Below are 13,777 nucleotides of genomic sequence, written 5' to 3' on the forward strand. Positions count from 1 at the left end.
GCGCGCTCAGCAGGTGAGCGCACATCATACCCGGTGGGTCCCGGTTCATATAAGCAACCAGGACCCACGGCTAATGCCGGACATCACCGATCGGGCTGATGTCCGGCATTAACTCTTTAGAGAGGGAGGAAGGCGCCTCATGTGCGGGATCAGCAGATCTTGTTAGTGGGGGACGGTAATTCCCAAACCGCTTACCAAAGTTGGTTGTGCGCCCACACACACACACACACCAAGGTAAAGTGCAGAAGAAATATAAAAGAAGGTCCACTGCAGCCCTCCTGGGTAGAAGTAAAATCAAAACCGAATGACCATGGATTCAGGAGTTTGTCTGGCGCAGAGAGGAACCATCAGGAAGCCAAGTAAAATCAATGGATTTATTAAATGCAACGCGTTTCGCTGCGCATGCGCAGCTTCATCAGGCCTGATGAAGCTGCGCATGCGCAGCGAAACGCGTTGCATTTAATAAATCCATTGATTTTACTTGGCTTCCTGATGGTTCCTCTCTGCGCCAGACAAACTCCTGAATCCATGGTCATTCGGTTTTGATTAACTCTTTAGTGAAACTAAAAGCTTCCTGGCAGCTCGGTCGGGCTGATGGGGACCATCACGGTAAAATGGCTATTACCTGATTAGAACGCAACAGGAAGGTGCCTCACCTGCCTCCTGCACGTCCCATCGGCGATTGATTGCTCAAGCCTGGATTTCAGCCTTTACGCAATCAACCGCCTATAACACTGATCCCTGCCATTACATTGACAGTGATCAGTGTAATGAATCAATGTGCTGAGTTATAAAATATTGTATAATTATAAAATATTTATATAAAATAAAGTTTTCCAAAAAACAAACATATATGGTATGGACACGTGCGGAAAATGCCCGAGCTATAAAAATATATATAGTTAATTAAACCGCACGTTCAATGGCGTACGCGCACAAAAATTCCAAAGTCCAAAATAGTGTATTTAGCCCCCATACCGCCCCGTACATGGAAAAATAAAAGTTATAGGGGTCAGAAGATGAGAATATTAAACGTATAAACTTTCCTGCATGTAGTTAGGATTTTTTTACAGAAGTGCGACAAAATCCAACCTATATAAGTCGGGGATCATTATAATCGTATGGACCAACAGAATAAAGAGAAGGGGTCATGTTTACCAAAAAAAATAAAAATAAAATGGTGGAGCAAAAAATAAGCATCATATGGATTTTTAGGTGCAAAATTGGTTTTAAAACTTGAGGAAAAAACAAAAGTGAGAAAATGAAAAATCACAAAAGAGGGAAGGGTTAATGATCTCATGAATGTTGCTGTGGACAGGAAAGGAAAAACATCTTTATCTCCCAAACCTCCAAAAAGTTCACCCTGAATTGTTTTAGGTTCTTGAACCTCTTCTATTACCAATAGGCCGATTTCTTCCCAAATGCTCACTGTACCCCTTATTACATTCCGTGAGGGGTGTAGTTTACAAAATGGGGTCACATGTGGGGGGCTTTGTAAACACACGTGGCCCCTGACTTCCATTCCAAACAAATTCTCTCTCCTTCCCGTCTGAGCACTGTTGTGCGCCCGCAGAGCACTTCACATCCACTTAAGGGGCATTTTTATACTTAGAAGAAAGAGGATTAACAGTATTGGGGAGGCTTTTTCTCCTATTACCCCTTAGTATGCCATGTGGGGCTTTTTTTTTGCGCTGTTCTGGCACCATAGGGGTTTCCTAAATGAGAAATGCCCCCAAAAACCATTTCAGCAAATTTGCTTTCAAAAAGCAAAAGCGACTCCTTCTCCTCTGAGCATTGTAGTGCGCCCGCAGAGCATTTGACGTCCACACATGGGGTATTTCCATACTCAAAAGAAATGGGGATACATATTTGGGGGTCCATTTTTTTTCGCCCTCTTACCCCCTCGTAAAAAAAAACACAGCATTTTAGTTTAAAAAAAAACAAAACAAAAACATTTACACATCCAACTTTAATGAAAAGTTGTCAAACACCTGTGTGGTGTTAAGGTTCACTGGACCCCTTGTTACATTCCTTGAGGGGTGTAGCTTCCAAAATAGTATTTCATGTGTTTTTTTTTTTTTTTTTTTTCCCTTTCTGGCACCATAGGGGCTTCCTATATGTGACATGCCCCCCCCACCCCAAAAACCATTTCAGCAAAATTCCCTCTCCAAAATCCCATTGTTGCTCCTCCCCTTCTGAGCCCTCTAGTGCACCCGCCGAACACTTCACATCCACATATGAGGTATTTCCTTACCAGAGAGAAATTGGGCTACACATTTTAGGAAGATTTGTCTCCTTTTACACTTTGTAAAATGGTTAACACACTTACTGAATGTCATTTTAACTACTTTGGGGGGTGCAGTTTTTATAATGGGGTCTTTCTAACCAGAAGACCCTTCAGATCCACTTCAAAACAGAACTGGTCCCTGAAAAAAAAAAAAAAAAAAACTACGGGGGCCCGGGCACGCCGGGAGTTGTAGTTCCCCACCCTCTAGGGGCCCGGGCATGCTGGGAGTTGTAGTTCCCCACCCTCTAGGGGCCCGGGCATGCCGGGAGTTGTAGTTCCCCGCCCTCTAGGGGCCCGGGCATGCTGGGAGTTGTAGTTCCCCACCCTCTAGGGGCCCGGGCATGCTGGGAGTTGTAGTTCCCCACCCTCTAGGGGCCCAGGCATGCTGGGAGTTGTAGTTCCCCACCCTCTAGAGGTGCACAGATTGAGAGCTCTGGTATATACTATGAGGACGTAGTTACTGATACAATATGGGAAATATCATATTCCAGTTATAACCAATGAGAAGAATAAGAGATATAACATCCTCCCTGTGACTGACAAGATAATATTCCACCTTGTGACGTCATAGAGACATATAAGGAGCTGTGCCCTCACCTCCGCCCCCCGGAACATTCCTCGGTGGTCTCCGTTTCCCGGTCATGTTACTTCAGCTGGAATCAATCACCGGGAGCCAACAATTTCCGCCAGAACTTCTCAACCAATCCGCGACTTTTACGTCGCTAAAACCCCGCCCCCACATTGACGTCACTGAGCACATGGCCACTGTGACAGGACTACATATCCCAGTAAAACACAGTAAAGTACCAGACGAATCCGCTGAACGATTGGATGCCTGGCGTAGTGGGCGTGTCTTATGCAGGAGGCGGGGCTACAACTTGGATTCAAAGAGAAAAGAGGGTTAGTAGGCGTGACCACCGCGTGTTTATGGGCGGGGCTAGAAGTTGTGAGGATCATCCCCGGAGATGAGAAAGTTTCCCGTGAAGGGGGCGGGGCCTATATGGAGCTTCCTAATTGTGATTGGTGGAGGGGCGTGGACTGAAGAGATGACACTCGTGGGATTGGATGAATCTCTGCCTGGGCGGGGACACCTGTGACCGGACTTGACCGACGGGTAATCGGTGACCCGCGGGTGTGGGAGAGCAGAGCGGGCAGACATGGCGGAGGACTGCGGGAGCGACCCGGAGGAAGAGGCCGGTGCAGAGGCTGCAGAGTGCGAACCACAGCCCCGGGGAGGCGGAACCTGAGGGAGCCCCGGGGGAGGCGGAGCTACGGTACGGACACCCCAATGTACCGACACCCCAATGTACTGACATCCCAATGTACCGATCCCTCACACCCCAATGTACTGACCCTCACACCCCAATGTACCGACCCCTCACACCCTCACACCCCAATGTACTGACCCCTCACACCCCAATGTACTGACCCCTCACACCCCAATGTACTGACCCCTCACACCCCAATGTACTGACCCCTCACACCCCAATGTACTGACCCCTCACACCCCAATGTACTGACCCCTCACACCCCAATGTACTGACCCCTCACACCCCAATGTACCGATCCCTCACACCCCAATGTACCGACACCCCAATGTACTGACCCCCCAATGTACTGACCCCTCACACCCCAATGTACCGACCCCTCACACCTCACACCCCAATGTACTGACCCCTCACACCCCAATGTACCGACCCCTCACACCTCACACCCCAATGTACTGACCCCTCACACCCCAATGTACTGACCCCTCACACCCCAATGTACCGACCCCTCACACCCCAATGTACTGACCCCTCACACCCCAATGTACTGACCCCTCACACCCCAATGTACTGACCCCTCACACCCCAATGTACCGACCCCTCACACCTCACACCCAATGTACTGACCCCTCACACCCCAATGTACTGACCCCTCACACCCCAATGTACCGATCCCTCACACCCCAATGTACCGGACCCCTCACACCTCACACCCCAATGTACTGACCCCTCACACCCCAATGTACTGACCCCTCACACCCCAATGTACCGATCCCTCACACCCCAATGTACCGACCCCTCACACCTCACACCCCAATGTACTGACCCCTCACACCCCAATGTACTGACCCCTCACACCCCAATGTACCGACCCCTCACACCTCACACCCCAATGTACTGACCCCTCACACCCCAATGTACTGACCCCTCACACCCCAATGTACCGACCCCTCACACCCCAATGTACTGACCCCTCACACCCCAATGTACTGACCCCTCACACCCCAATGTACTGACCCCTCACACCCCAATGTACTGACCCCTCACACCCCAATGTACTGACCCCTCACACCCCAATGTACTGACCCCTCACACCCCAATGTACTGACCCCTCACACCCCAATGTACTGACCCCCTCACACCCCAATGTACCGACCCCTCACACCTCACACCCCAATGTACTGACCCCTCACACCCCAATGTACTGACCCCTCACACCCCAATGTACTGACCCCTCACACCCCAATGTACTGACCCCTCACACCCCAATGTACTGACCCCTCACACCCCAATGTACTGACCCCTCACACCCCAATGTACTGACCCCTCACACCCCAATGTACTGACCCCTCACACCCCAATGTACTGACCCCCTCACACCCCAATGTACCGACCCCTCACACCTCACACCCCAATGTACTGACCCCTCACACCCCAATGTACTGACCCCTCACACCCCAATGTACTGACCCCTCACACCCCAATGTACTGACCCCTCACACCCCAATGTACTGACCCCTCACACCTCACACCCCAATGTACTGACCCCTCACACCCCAATGTACTGACCCCTCACACCCCAATGTACTGACCCCTCACACCCCAATGTACTGACCCCTCACACCCCAATGTACTGACCCCTCACACCCCAATGTACTGACCCCTCACACCCCAATGTACTGACCCCTCACACCCCAATGTACTGACCCCTCACACCCCAATGTACTGACCCCTCACACCCCAATGTACCGATCCCTCACACCCCAATGTACCGACACCCCAATGTACTGACCCCCCAATGTACTGACCCCTCACACCCCAATGTACCGACCCCTCACACCTCACACCCCAATGTACTGACCCCTCACACCCCAATGTACCGACCCCTCACACCTCACACCCCAATGTACTGACCCCTCACACCCCAATGTACTGACCCCTCACACCCCAATGTACCGACCCCTCACACCCCAATGTACTGACCCCTCACACCCCAATGTACTGACCCCTCACACCCCAATGTACTGACCCCTCACACCCCAATGTACCGACCCCTCACACCTCACACCCCAATGTACTGACCCCTCACACCCCAATGTACTGACCCCTCACACCCCAATGTACCGATCCCTCACACCCCAATGTACCGACCCCTCACACCTCACACCCCAATGTACTGACCCCTCACACCCCAATGTACTGACCCCTCACACCCCAATGTACCGATCCCTCACACCCCAATGTACCGACCCCTCACACCTCACACCCCAATGTACTGACCCCTCACACCCCAATGTACTGACCCCTCACACCCCAATGTACCGACCCCTCACACCTCACACCCCAATGTACTGACCCCTCACACCCCAATGTACTGACCCCTCACACCCCAATGTACCGACCCCTCACACCCCAATGTACTGACCCCTCACACCCCAATGTACTGACCCCTCACACCCCAATGTACTGACCCCTCACACCCCAATGTACTGACCCCTCACACCCCAATGTACTGACCCCTCACACCCCAATGTACTGACCCCTCACACCCCAATGTACTGACCCCTCACACCCCAATGTACTGACCCCTCACACCCCAATGTACCGACCCCTCACACCTCACACCCCAATGTACTGACCCCTCACACCCCAATGTACTGACCCCTCACACCCCAATGTACTGACCCCTCACACCCCAATGTACTGACCCCTCACACCCCAATGTACTGACCCCTCACACCCCAATGTACCGACCCCTCACACCTCACACCCCAATGTACTGACCCCTCACACCCCAATGTACTGACCCCTCACACCCCAATGTACTGACCCCTCACACCCCAATGTACTGACCCCTCACACCCCAATGTACCGACCCCTCACACCTCACACCCCAATGTACTGACCCCTCACACCCCAATGTACTGACCCCTCACACCCCAATGTACTGACCCCTCACACCCCAATGTACTGACCCCTCACACCCCAATGTACTGACCCCTCACACCTCACACCCCAATGTACTGACCCCTCACACCCCAATGTACCGACCCCTCACACCCCAATGTACCGACCCCTCACACCCCAATGTACTGACACCCCAATGTACCGATCCCTCACACCCCAATGTACCGACCCCTCACACCCCAATGTACCGACCCCTCACACCTCACACCCCAATGTACTGACCCCTCACACCCCAATGTACTGACCCCTCACACCCCAATGTACTGACCCCTCACACCCCAATGTACTGACCCCTCACACCTCACACCCCAATGTACTGACCCCTCACACCTCACACCCCAATGTACCGACCCCTCACACCCCAATGTACCGACCCCTCACACCCCAATGTACCGACCCCTCACACCCCAATGTACCGACCCCTCACACCCCAATGTACCGACCCCTCACACCCCAATGTACCGACCCCTCACACCCCAATGTACCGACCCCTCACACCCCAATGTACCGACCCCTCACACCCCAATGTACCGACCCCTCACACCCCAATGTACCGACCCCTCACACCCCAATGTACCGACCCCTCACACCCCAATGTGCCGACCCCTCACACCCCAATGTACTGACACCCCAATGTACCGACCCCTCACACCCCAATGTACTGACCCCTCACACCTCACACCCCAATGTACCGACCCCTCACACCCCAATGTACCGACCCCTCACACCCCAATGTACCGACCCCTCACACCCCAATGTGCCGACCCCTCACACCCCAATGTGCCGACCCCTCACACCCCAATGTACCGACCCCTCACACCCCAATGTACCGACCCCTCACACCCCAATGTGCCGACCCCTCACACCCCAATGTGCCGACCCCTCACACCCCAATGTACCGACCCGACCCCTCACACCCCAATGTACTGACACCCCAATGTACTGACCCCTCACACCTCACACCCCAATGTACCGACCCCTCACACCCCAATGTGCCGACCCCTCACACCCCAATGTGCCGACCCCTCACACCCCAATGTGCCGACCCCTCACACCCCAATGTGCCGACCCCTCACACCCCAATGTGCCGACCCCTCACACCCCAATGTGCCGACCCCTCACACCCCAATGTGCCGACCCCTCACACCCCAATGTGCCGACCCCTCACACCCCAATGTGCCGACCCCTCACACCCCAATGTGCCGACCCCTCACACCCCAATGTGCCGACCCCTCACACCCCAATGTGCCGACCCCTCACACCCCAATGTGCCGACCCCTCACACCCCAATGTGCCGACCCCTCACACCCCAATGTGCCGACCCCTCACACCCCAATGTACCGACCCGACCCCTCACACCCCAATGTACTGACCCCTCACACCCCCAATGTACTGACACCCCAATGTACTGACACCCCAATGTACCGACACCCCAATGTACTGACCCGACACCTCACACCCCAATGTACTGACCCCTCACACCCCAATGTACCGACACCCCAATGTACCGACCCCTCACACCCCAATGTGCCGACCCCTCACACCCCAATGTACCGACCCGACCCCTCACACCCCAATGTACTGACACCCCAATGTACCGACCCCTCACACCCCAATGTACCGACCCCTCACACCCCAATGTGCCGACCCCTCACACCCCAATGTGCCGACCCCTCACACCCCAATGTGCCGACCCCTCACACCCCAATGTGCCGACCCCTCACACCCCAATGTGCCGACCCCTCACACCCCAATGTGCCGACCCCTCACACCCCAATGTGCCGACCCCTCACACCCCAATGTGCCGACCCCTCACACCCCAATGTGCCGACCCCTCACACCCCAATGTGCCGACCCCTCACACCCCAATGTGCCGACCCCTCACACCCCAATGTACCGACCCGACCCCTCACACCCCAATGTACCGACCCGACCCCTCACACCCCAATGTACTGACCCCTCACACCCCCAATGTACTGACACCCCAATGTACTGACACCCCAATGTACCGACACCCCAATGTACTGACCCCTCACACCCCAATGTACTGACCCCTCACACCCCAATGTACTGACACCACAATGTACCGACCCGACCCCCTCACACCCCAATGTACCGACCCCTCACACCCCAATGTACTGACACCCCAATGTACTGACCCCTCACACCCCAATGTACTGACCCCTCACACCCCAATGTACCGACCCGACCCCTCACACCCCAATGTACCGACCCCCTCACACCCCAATGTACCGACCCCTCACACCCCAATGTACCGACACCACAATGTACTGACCCGACACCTCACACCCCAATGTACCGACCCCTCACACCCCAATGTACTGACACCCCAATGTACTGACCCGACCCCTCACACCCCAATGTACCGACCCCTCACACCCCAATGTACCGACCCCTCACACCCCAATGTACCGACCCCTCACACCCCAATGTACTGACCCGACACCTCACACCCCAATGTACCGACACCACAATGTACCGACACCCCAATGTACTGACCAGACCCCTCACACCCCAATGTACTGACCCCTCACACCCCAATGTACTGACCCCTCACACCCCAATGTACTGACCCCTCACACCCCAATGTACTGACACCCCAATGTACTGACCCCTCACACCCCAATGTACTGACCCCTCACACCCCAATGTACTGACCCCTCACACCCCAATGTACTGACACCACAATGTACCGACCCGACACCTCACACCCCAATGTACTGACACCACAATGTACCGACCCGACCCCTCACACCCCAATGTACCGACCCGACCCCTCACACCCCAATGTACCGACCCCTCACACCCCAATGTACTGACACCCCAATGTACTGACCCCTCACACCCCAATGTACTGACACCACAATGTACCGACCCGACACCTCACACCCCAATGTACTGACACCACAATGTACCGACCCGACCCCTCACACCCCAATGTACCGACCCGACCCCTCACACCCCAATGTACCGACCCGACCCCTCACACCCCAATGTACCGACCCCTCACACCCCAATGTACCGACCCGACCCCTCACACCCCAATGTACCGACCCCTCACACCCCAATGTACCGACCCGACCCCTCACACCCCAATGTACCGACCCCTCACACCCCAATGTACCGACCCGACCCCTCACACCCCAATGTACCGACACCCCAATGTACCGACCCGACACCTCACACCCCAATGTACCGACCCCTCACACCCCAATGTACCGACACCCCAATGTACTGACCAGACACCTCACACCCCAATGTACTGACCAGACACCTCACACCCCAATGTACCGACCCTCACACCCCAATGTACCGACCCCTCACACTCCAATGTACCGACCCCTCACACCCCAATGTACCGACCCCTCACACCCCAATGTACTGACACCCCAATGTACTGACACCCCAATGTACCGACCCCTCACACCCCAATGTACCGACCCGACCCCTCACACCCCAATGTGCCGACCCCCTCACACCCCCAATGTGCCGACCCCCTCACACCCCCAATGTGCCGACCCCCTCACACCCCCAATGTGCCGACCCCCTCACACCCCCAATGTGCCGACCCCCTCACACCCCCAATGTGCCGACCCCCTCACACCCCCAATGTGCCGACCCCCTCACACCCCCAATGTGCCGACCCCCTCACACCCCGGGGTGCCTCTCCCGACACCTGACACCCCAATGGGGCCCCCCCCCCCCCCCCAAACTTCACCCCCCGTCACATTCTGTGTATCACCCCCCATTATCCCTTTCAGGTGTCACAAGCTGCAGGAATCTCTTCTCAGCTCTGCGAGCGGCTTCAGCAATTACCGCGGAATCCTGAACTGGTGCGTTATCATGCTGGTGAGTACTGACCCCACAGTACTGTGACGGGGGGGGGCTATATCATCACTGGGGTCAGGAGGTGATCAGGGGTCTTTGTATCATCACTGGGGTCAGGAGGTGATCAGGGGTCTCTATATCATCACTGGGGTCAGGAGGTGATCAGGGGTCTCTGTCATCACTGGGGTCAGGAGGTGATCAGGGGTCTCTATATCATCACTGGGGTCAGGAGGTGATCAGGGGTCTCTATATCATCACTGGGGTCAGGAGGTGATCAGGGGTCTCTATATCATCACTGGGGTCAGGAGGTGTTCAGGGGTCTCTATATCATCACTGGGGTCAGGAGGTGTTCAGGGGTCTCTATATCATCACTGGGGTCAGGAGGTGTTCAGGGGTCTCTATATCATCACTGGGGTCAGGAGGTGTTCAGGGGTCTCTATATCATCACTGGGGTCAGGAGGTGTTCAGGGGTCTTTGTATCATCACTGGGGTCAGGAGGTGATCAGGGGTCTCTGTCATCACTGGGGTCAGGAGGTGATCAGGGGTCTCTATATCATCACTGGGGTCAGGAGGTGTTCAGGGGTCTCTGTCATCACTGGGTCAGGAGGTGATCAGGGGTCTTTGTATCATCACTGGGGTCAGGAGGTGATCAGGGGTCTCTATATCATCACTGGGTCAGGAGGTGATCAGGGGTCTTTGTATCATCACTGGGGTCAGGAGGTGTTCAGGGGTCTCTATATCATCACTGGGGTCAGGAGGTGTTTCAGGGGTCTCTATCATCACTGGGGTCAGGAGGTGTTCAGGGGTCTCTATCATCACTGGGGTCAGGAGGTGATCAGGGGTCTCTATCATCACTGGGGTCAGGAGGTGTTCAGGGGTCTCTATATCATCACTGGGGTCAGGAGGTGTTCAGGGGTCTCTATATCATCACTGGGGTCAGGAGGTGATCAGGGGTCTCTATATCATCACTGGGGTCAGGAGGGTGATCAGGGGTCTTTGTATCATCACTGGGGTCAGGAGGTGATCAGGGGTCTCTATATCATCACTGGGGTCAGGAGGTGATCAGGGGTCTCTCTATCATCACTGGGGTCAGGAGGTGATCAGAGGTCTCTATATCATCACTGGGGTCAGGAGGTGTTTAGGGGTCTCTATCATCACTGGGGTCAGGAGGTGTTTAGGGGTCTCTATCATCACTGGGGTCAGGAGGTGTTCAGGGGTCTCTATATCATCACTGGGGTCAGGAGGTGATCAGGGGTCTCTATATCATCACTGGGGTCAGGAGGTGTTCAGGGGTCTCTATATCATCCCTGGGGTCACGAGGTGATCAGGGGTCTCTATATCATCACTGGGGTCAGGAGGTGTTCAGGGGTCTCTATATCATCACTGGGGTCAGGAGGTGATCAGGGGTCTCTATCATCACTGGGGTCAGGAGGTGTTCAGGGGTCTCTATATCATCACTGGGGTCAGGAGGTGTTCAGGGGTCTCTATATCATCACTGGGGTCAGGAGGTGATCAGGGGTCTCTATATCATCACTGGGGTCAGGAGGTGTTCAGGGGTCTCTATCATCACTGGGGTCAGGAGGTGTTTAGGGGTCTCTATCATCACTGGGGTCAGGAGGTGTTCAGGGGTCTCTATATCATCACTGGGGTCAGGAGGTGATCAGGGGTCTCTATATCATCACTGGGGTCAGGAGGTGATCAGGGGTCTCTATATCATCACTGGGGTCAGGAGGTGATCAGGGGTCTCTATATCATCACTGGGGTCAGGAGGTGTTCAGGGGTCTCTATATCATCACTGGGGTCAGGTGGTGATCAGGGGTCTCTATATCATCACTGGGGTCAGGAGGTGTTCAGGGGTCTCTATCATCACTCGGGTCAGGAGGTTACCGGGGTCTCTATATCATCACTGGGGTCAGGAGGTGTTCAGGGGGTCTCTATATCATCACTGGGGTCAGGAGGTGTTCAGGGGTCTCTATCATCACTGGGGTCAGGAAGTGATCAGGGTCTCTATCATCACTGGGGTCAGGAGGTGTTCAGGGGTCTCTATATTATCACTGGGGTCAGGAGGTGTTCAGGGGTCTCTATATAATCACTGGGGTCAGGAAGTGATCAGGGGTCTCTATCATCACTGGGGTCAGGAGGTGATCAGGGGTTTCTATATCATCACTGGGGTCAGGAGGTGATCAGGGGTTTCTATATCATCACTGGGGTCAGGAGGTGTTCAGGGGTCTCTATATAATCACTGGGGTCAGGAGGTGATCAGGGGTCTCTATATCATCACTGGGGTCAGGAGGTGATCAGGGGTCTTTGTATCATCACTGGGGTCAGGAGGTGATCAGGGGTCTTTGTATCATCACTGGGGTCAGGAGGTGATCAGGGGTCTCTATATAATCACTGGGGTCAGGAGGTGTTCAGGGGTCTCTATATCATCACTGGGGTCAGGAGGTGTTCAGGGGTCTCTATCATCACTGGGGTCAGGAGGTGATCGGGTGTCTCTATCACCACTGGGGTCAGGTGATGTTCAGGGGTCTTTGTATCATCACTGGGGTCAGGAGGTGATCGGGGGTCTCTCTATCATCACTGGGGTCAGGAGGTGATCGGGGTCTCTCTATCATCACTGGGGTCAGGAGGTGTTCAGGGGTCTTTGTATCATCACTGGGGTCAGGAGGTGATCGGGGGTCTCTCTATCATCACTGGGGTCAGGAGGTGATCGGGGGTCTCTATATCATCACTGGGGTCAGGAGGTGTTCAGGGGTCTCTATCATCACTGGGGTCAGGAGGTGATCAGGGGTCTCTATATCATCACTGGGGTCAGGAGGTGTTCAGGGGTCTCTATATCATCACTGGGGTCAGGAGGTGATCAGGGGTCTCTAATCACTGGGGTCAGGAGGTGTTCAGGGGTCTTTGTATCATCACTGGGGTCAGGAGGTGTTCAGGGGTCTCTATATCATCACTGGGGTCAGGAGGTGTTCAGGGGTCTCTATCATCACTGGGGTCAGGAGGTGATCAGGGGTCTCTATATAATCACTGGGTCAGGAGGTGATCAGGGGTCTCTATATCATCACTGGGGTCAGGAGGTGTTCAGGGGTCTCTATATAATCACTGGGGTCAGGAGGTGATCAGGGGTCTCTATATCATCACTGGGGTCAGGAGGTGATCAGGGGTCTCTATATCATCACTGGGGTCAGGAGGTGTTCAGGGGTCTCTATCATCACTGGGGGTCAGGAGGTGATCGGGTGTCTCTATCACCACTGGGGTCAGGTGATGTTCAGGGGTCTTTGTATCATCACTGGGGTCAGGAGGTGATCGGGGGTCTCTCTATCATCACTGGGGTCAGGAGGTGATCGGGGTCTCTCTATCATCACTGGGGTCAGGAGGTGTTCAGGGGTCTTTGTATCATCACTGG

General features: G+C 54.5%; 2 protein-coding genes across 3 annotated transcripts in view; one reads left to right on the plus strand and one right to left on the minus strand.

Moving 5' to 3' along the window:
• The window catches only part of LOC130342152 (TBC1 domain family member 20-like), a 70,038-nt gene extending 66,483 nt beyond the window's left edge, over positions 1–3,555 (minus strand). Inside the window, exon 1 of one of the 2 annotated variants that reach the window (XM_056554257.1) lies at positions 2,885–3,555. In XM_056554257.1, coding sequence (XP_056410232.1) covers positions 2,885–2,930 — 46 coding nt within the window. In that variant the 5' untranslated portion in view covers positions 2,931–3,555. The remainder of the gene's footprint in view (positions 1–2,884) is intronic. The other variant, XM_056554258.1, reaches the window with a different exon arrangement.
• The window catches only part of LOC130342153 (diacylglycerol O-acyltransferase 1-like), a gene marked incomplete at its 5' end in the record, with an annotated part of 44,321 nt that continues 33,962 nt past the window's right edge, over positions 3,419–13,777 (plus strand). The window contains 2 exons of the mRNA XM_056554259.1: positions 3,419–3,561; positions 10,305–10,392. Coding sequence (XP_056410234.1) covers positions 3,419–3,561; positions 10,305–10,392 — 231 coding nt within the window. The remainder of the gene's footprint in view (positions 3,562–10,304; positions 10,393–13,777) is intronic.

This window comes from Hyla sarda, unplaced genomic scaffold (genome assembly GCF_029499605.1).
Source record: "Hyla sarda isolate aHylSar1 unplaced genomic scaffold, aHylSar1.hap1 scaffold_638, whole genome shotgun sequence".
NCBI lineage: Eukaryota > Metazoa > Chordata > Amphibia > Anura > Hylidae > Hyla > Hyla sarda.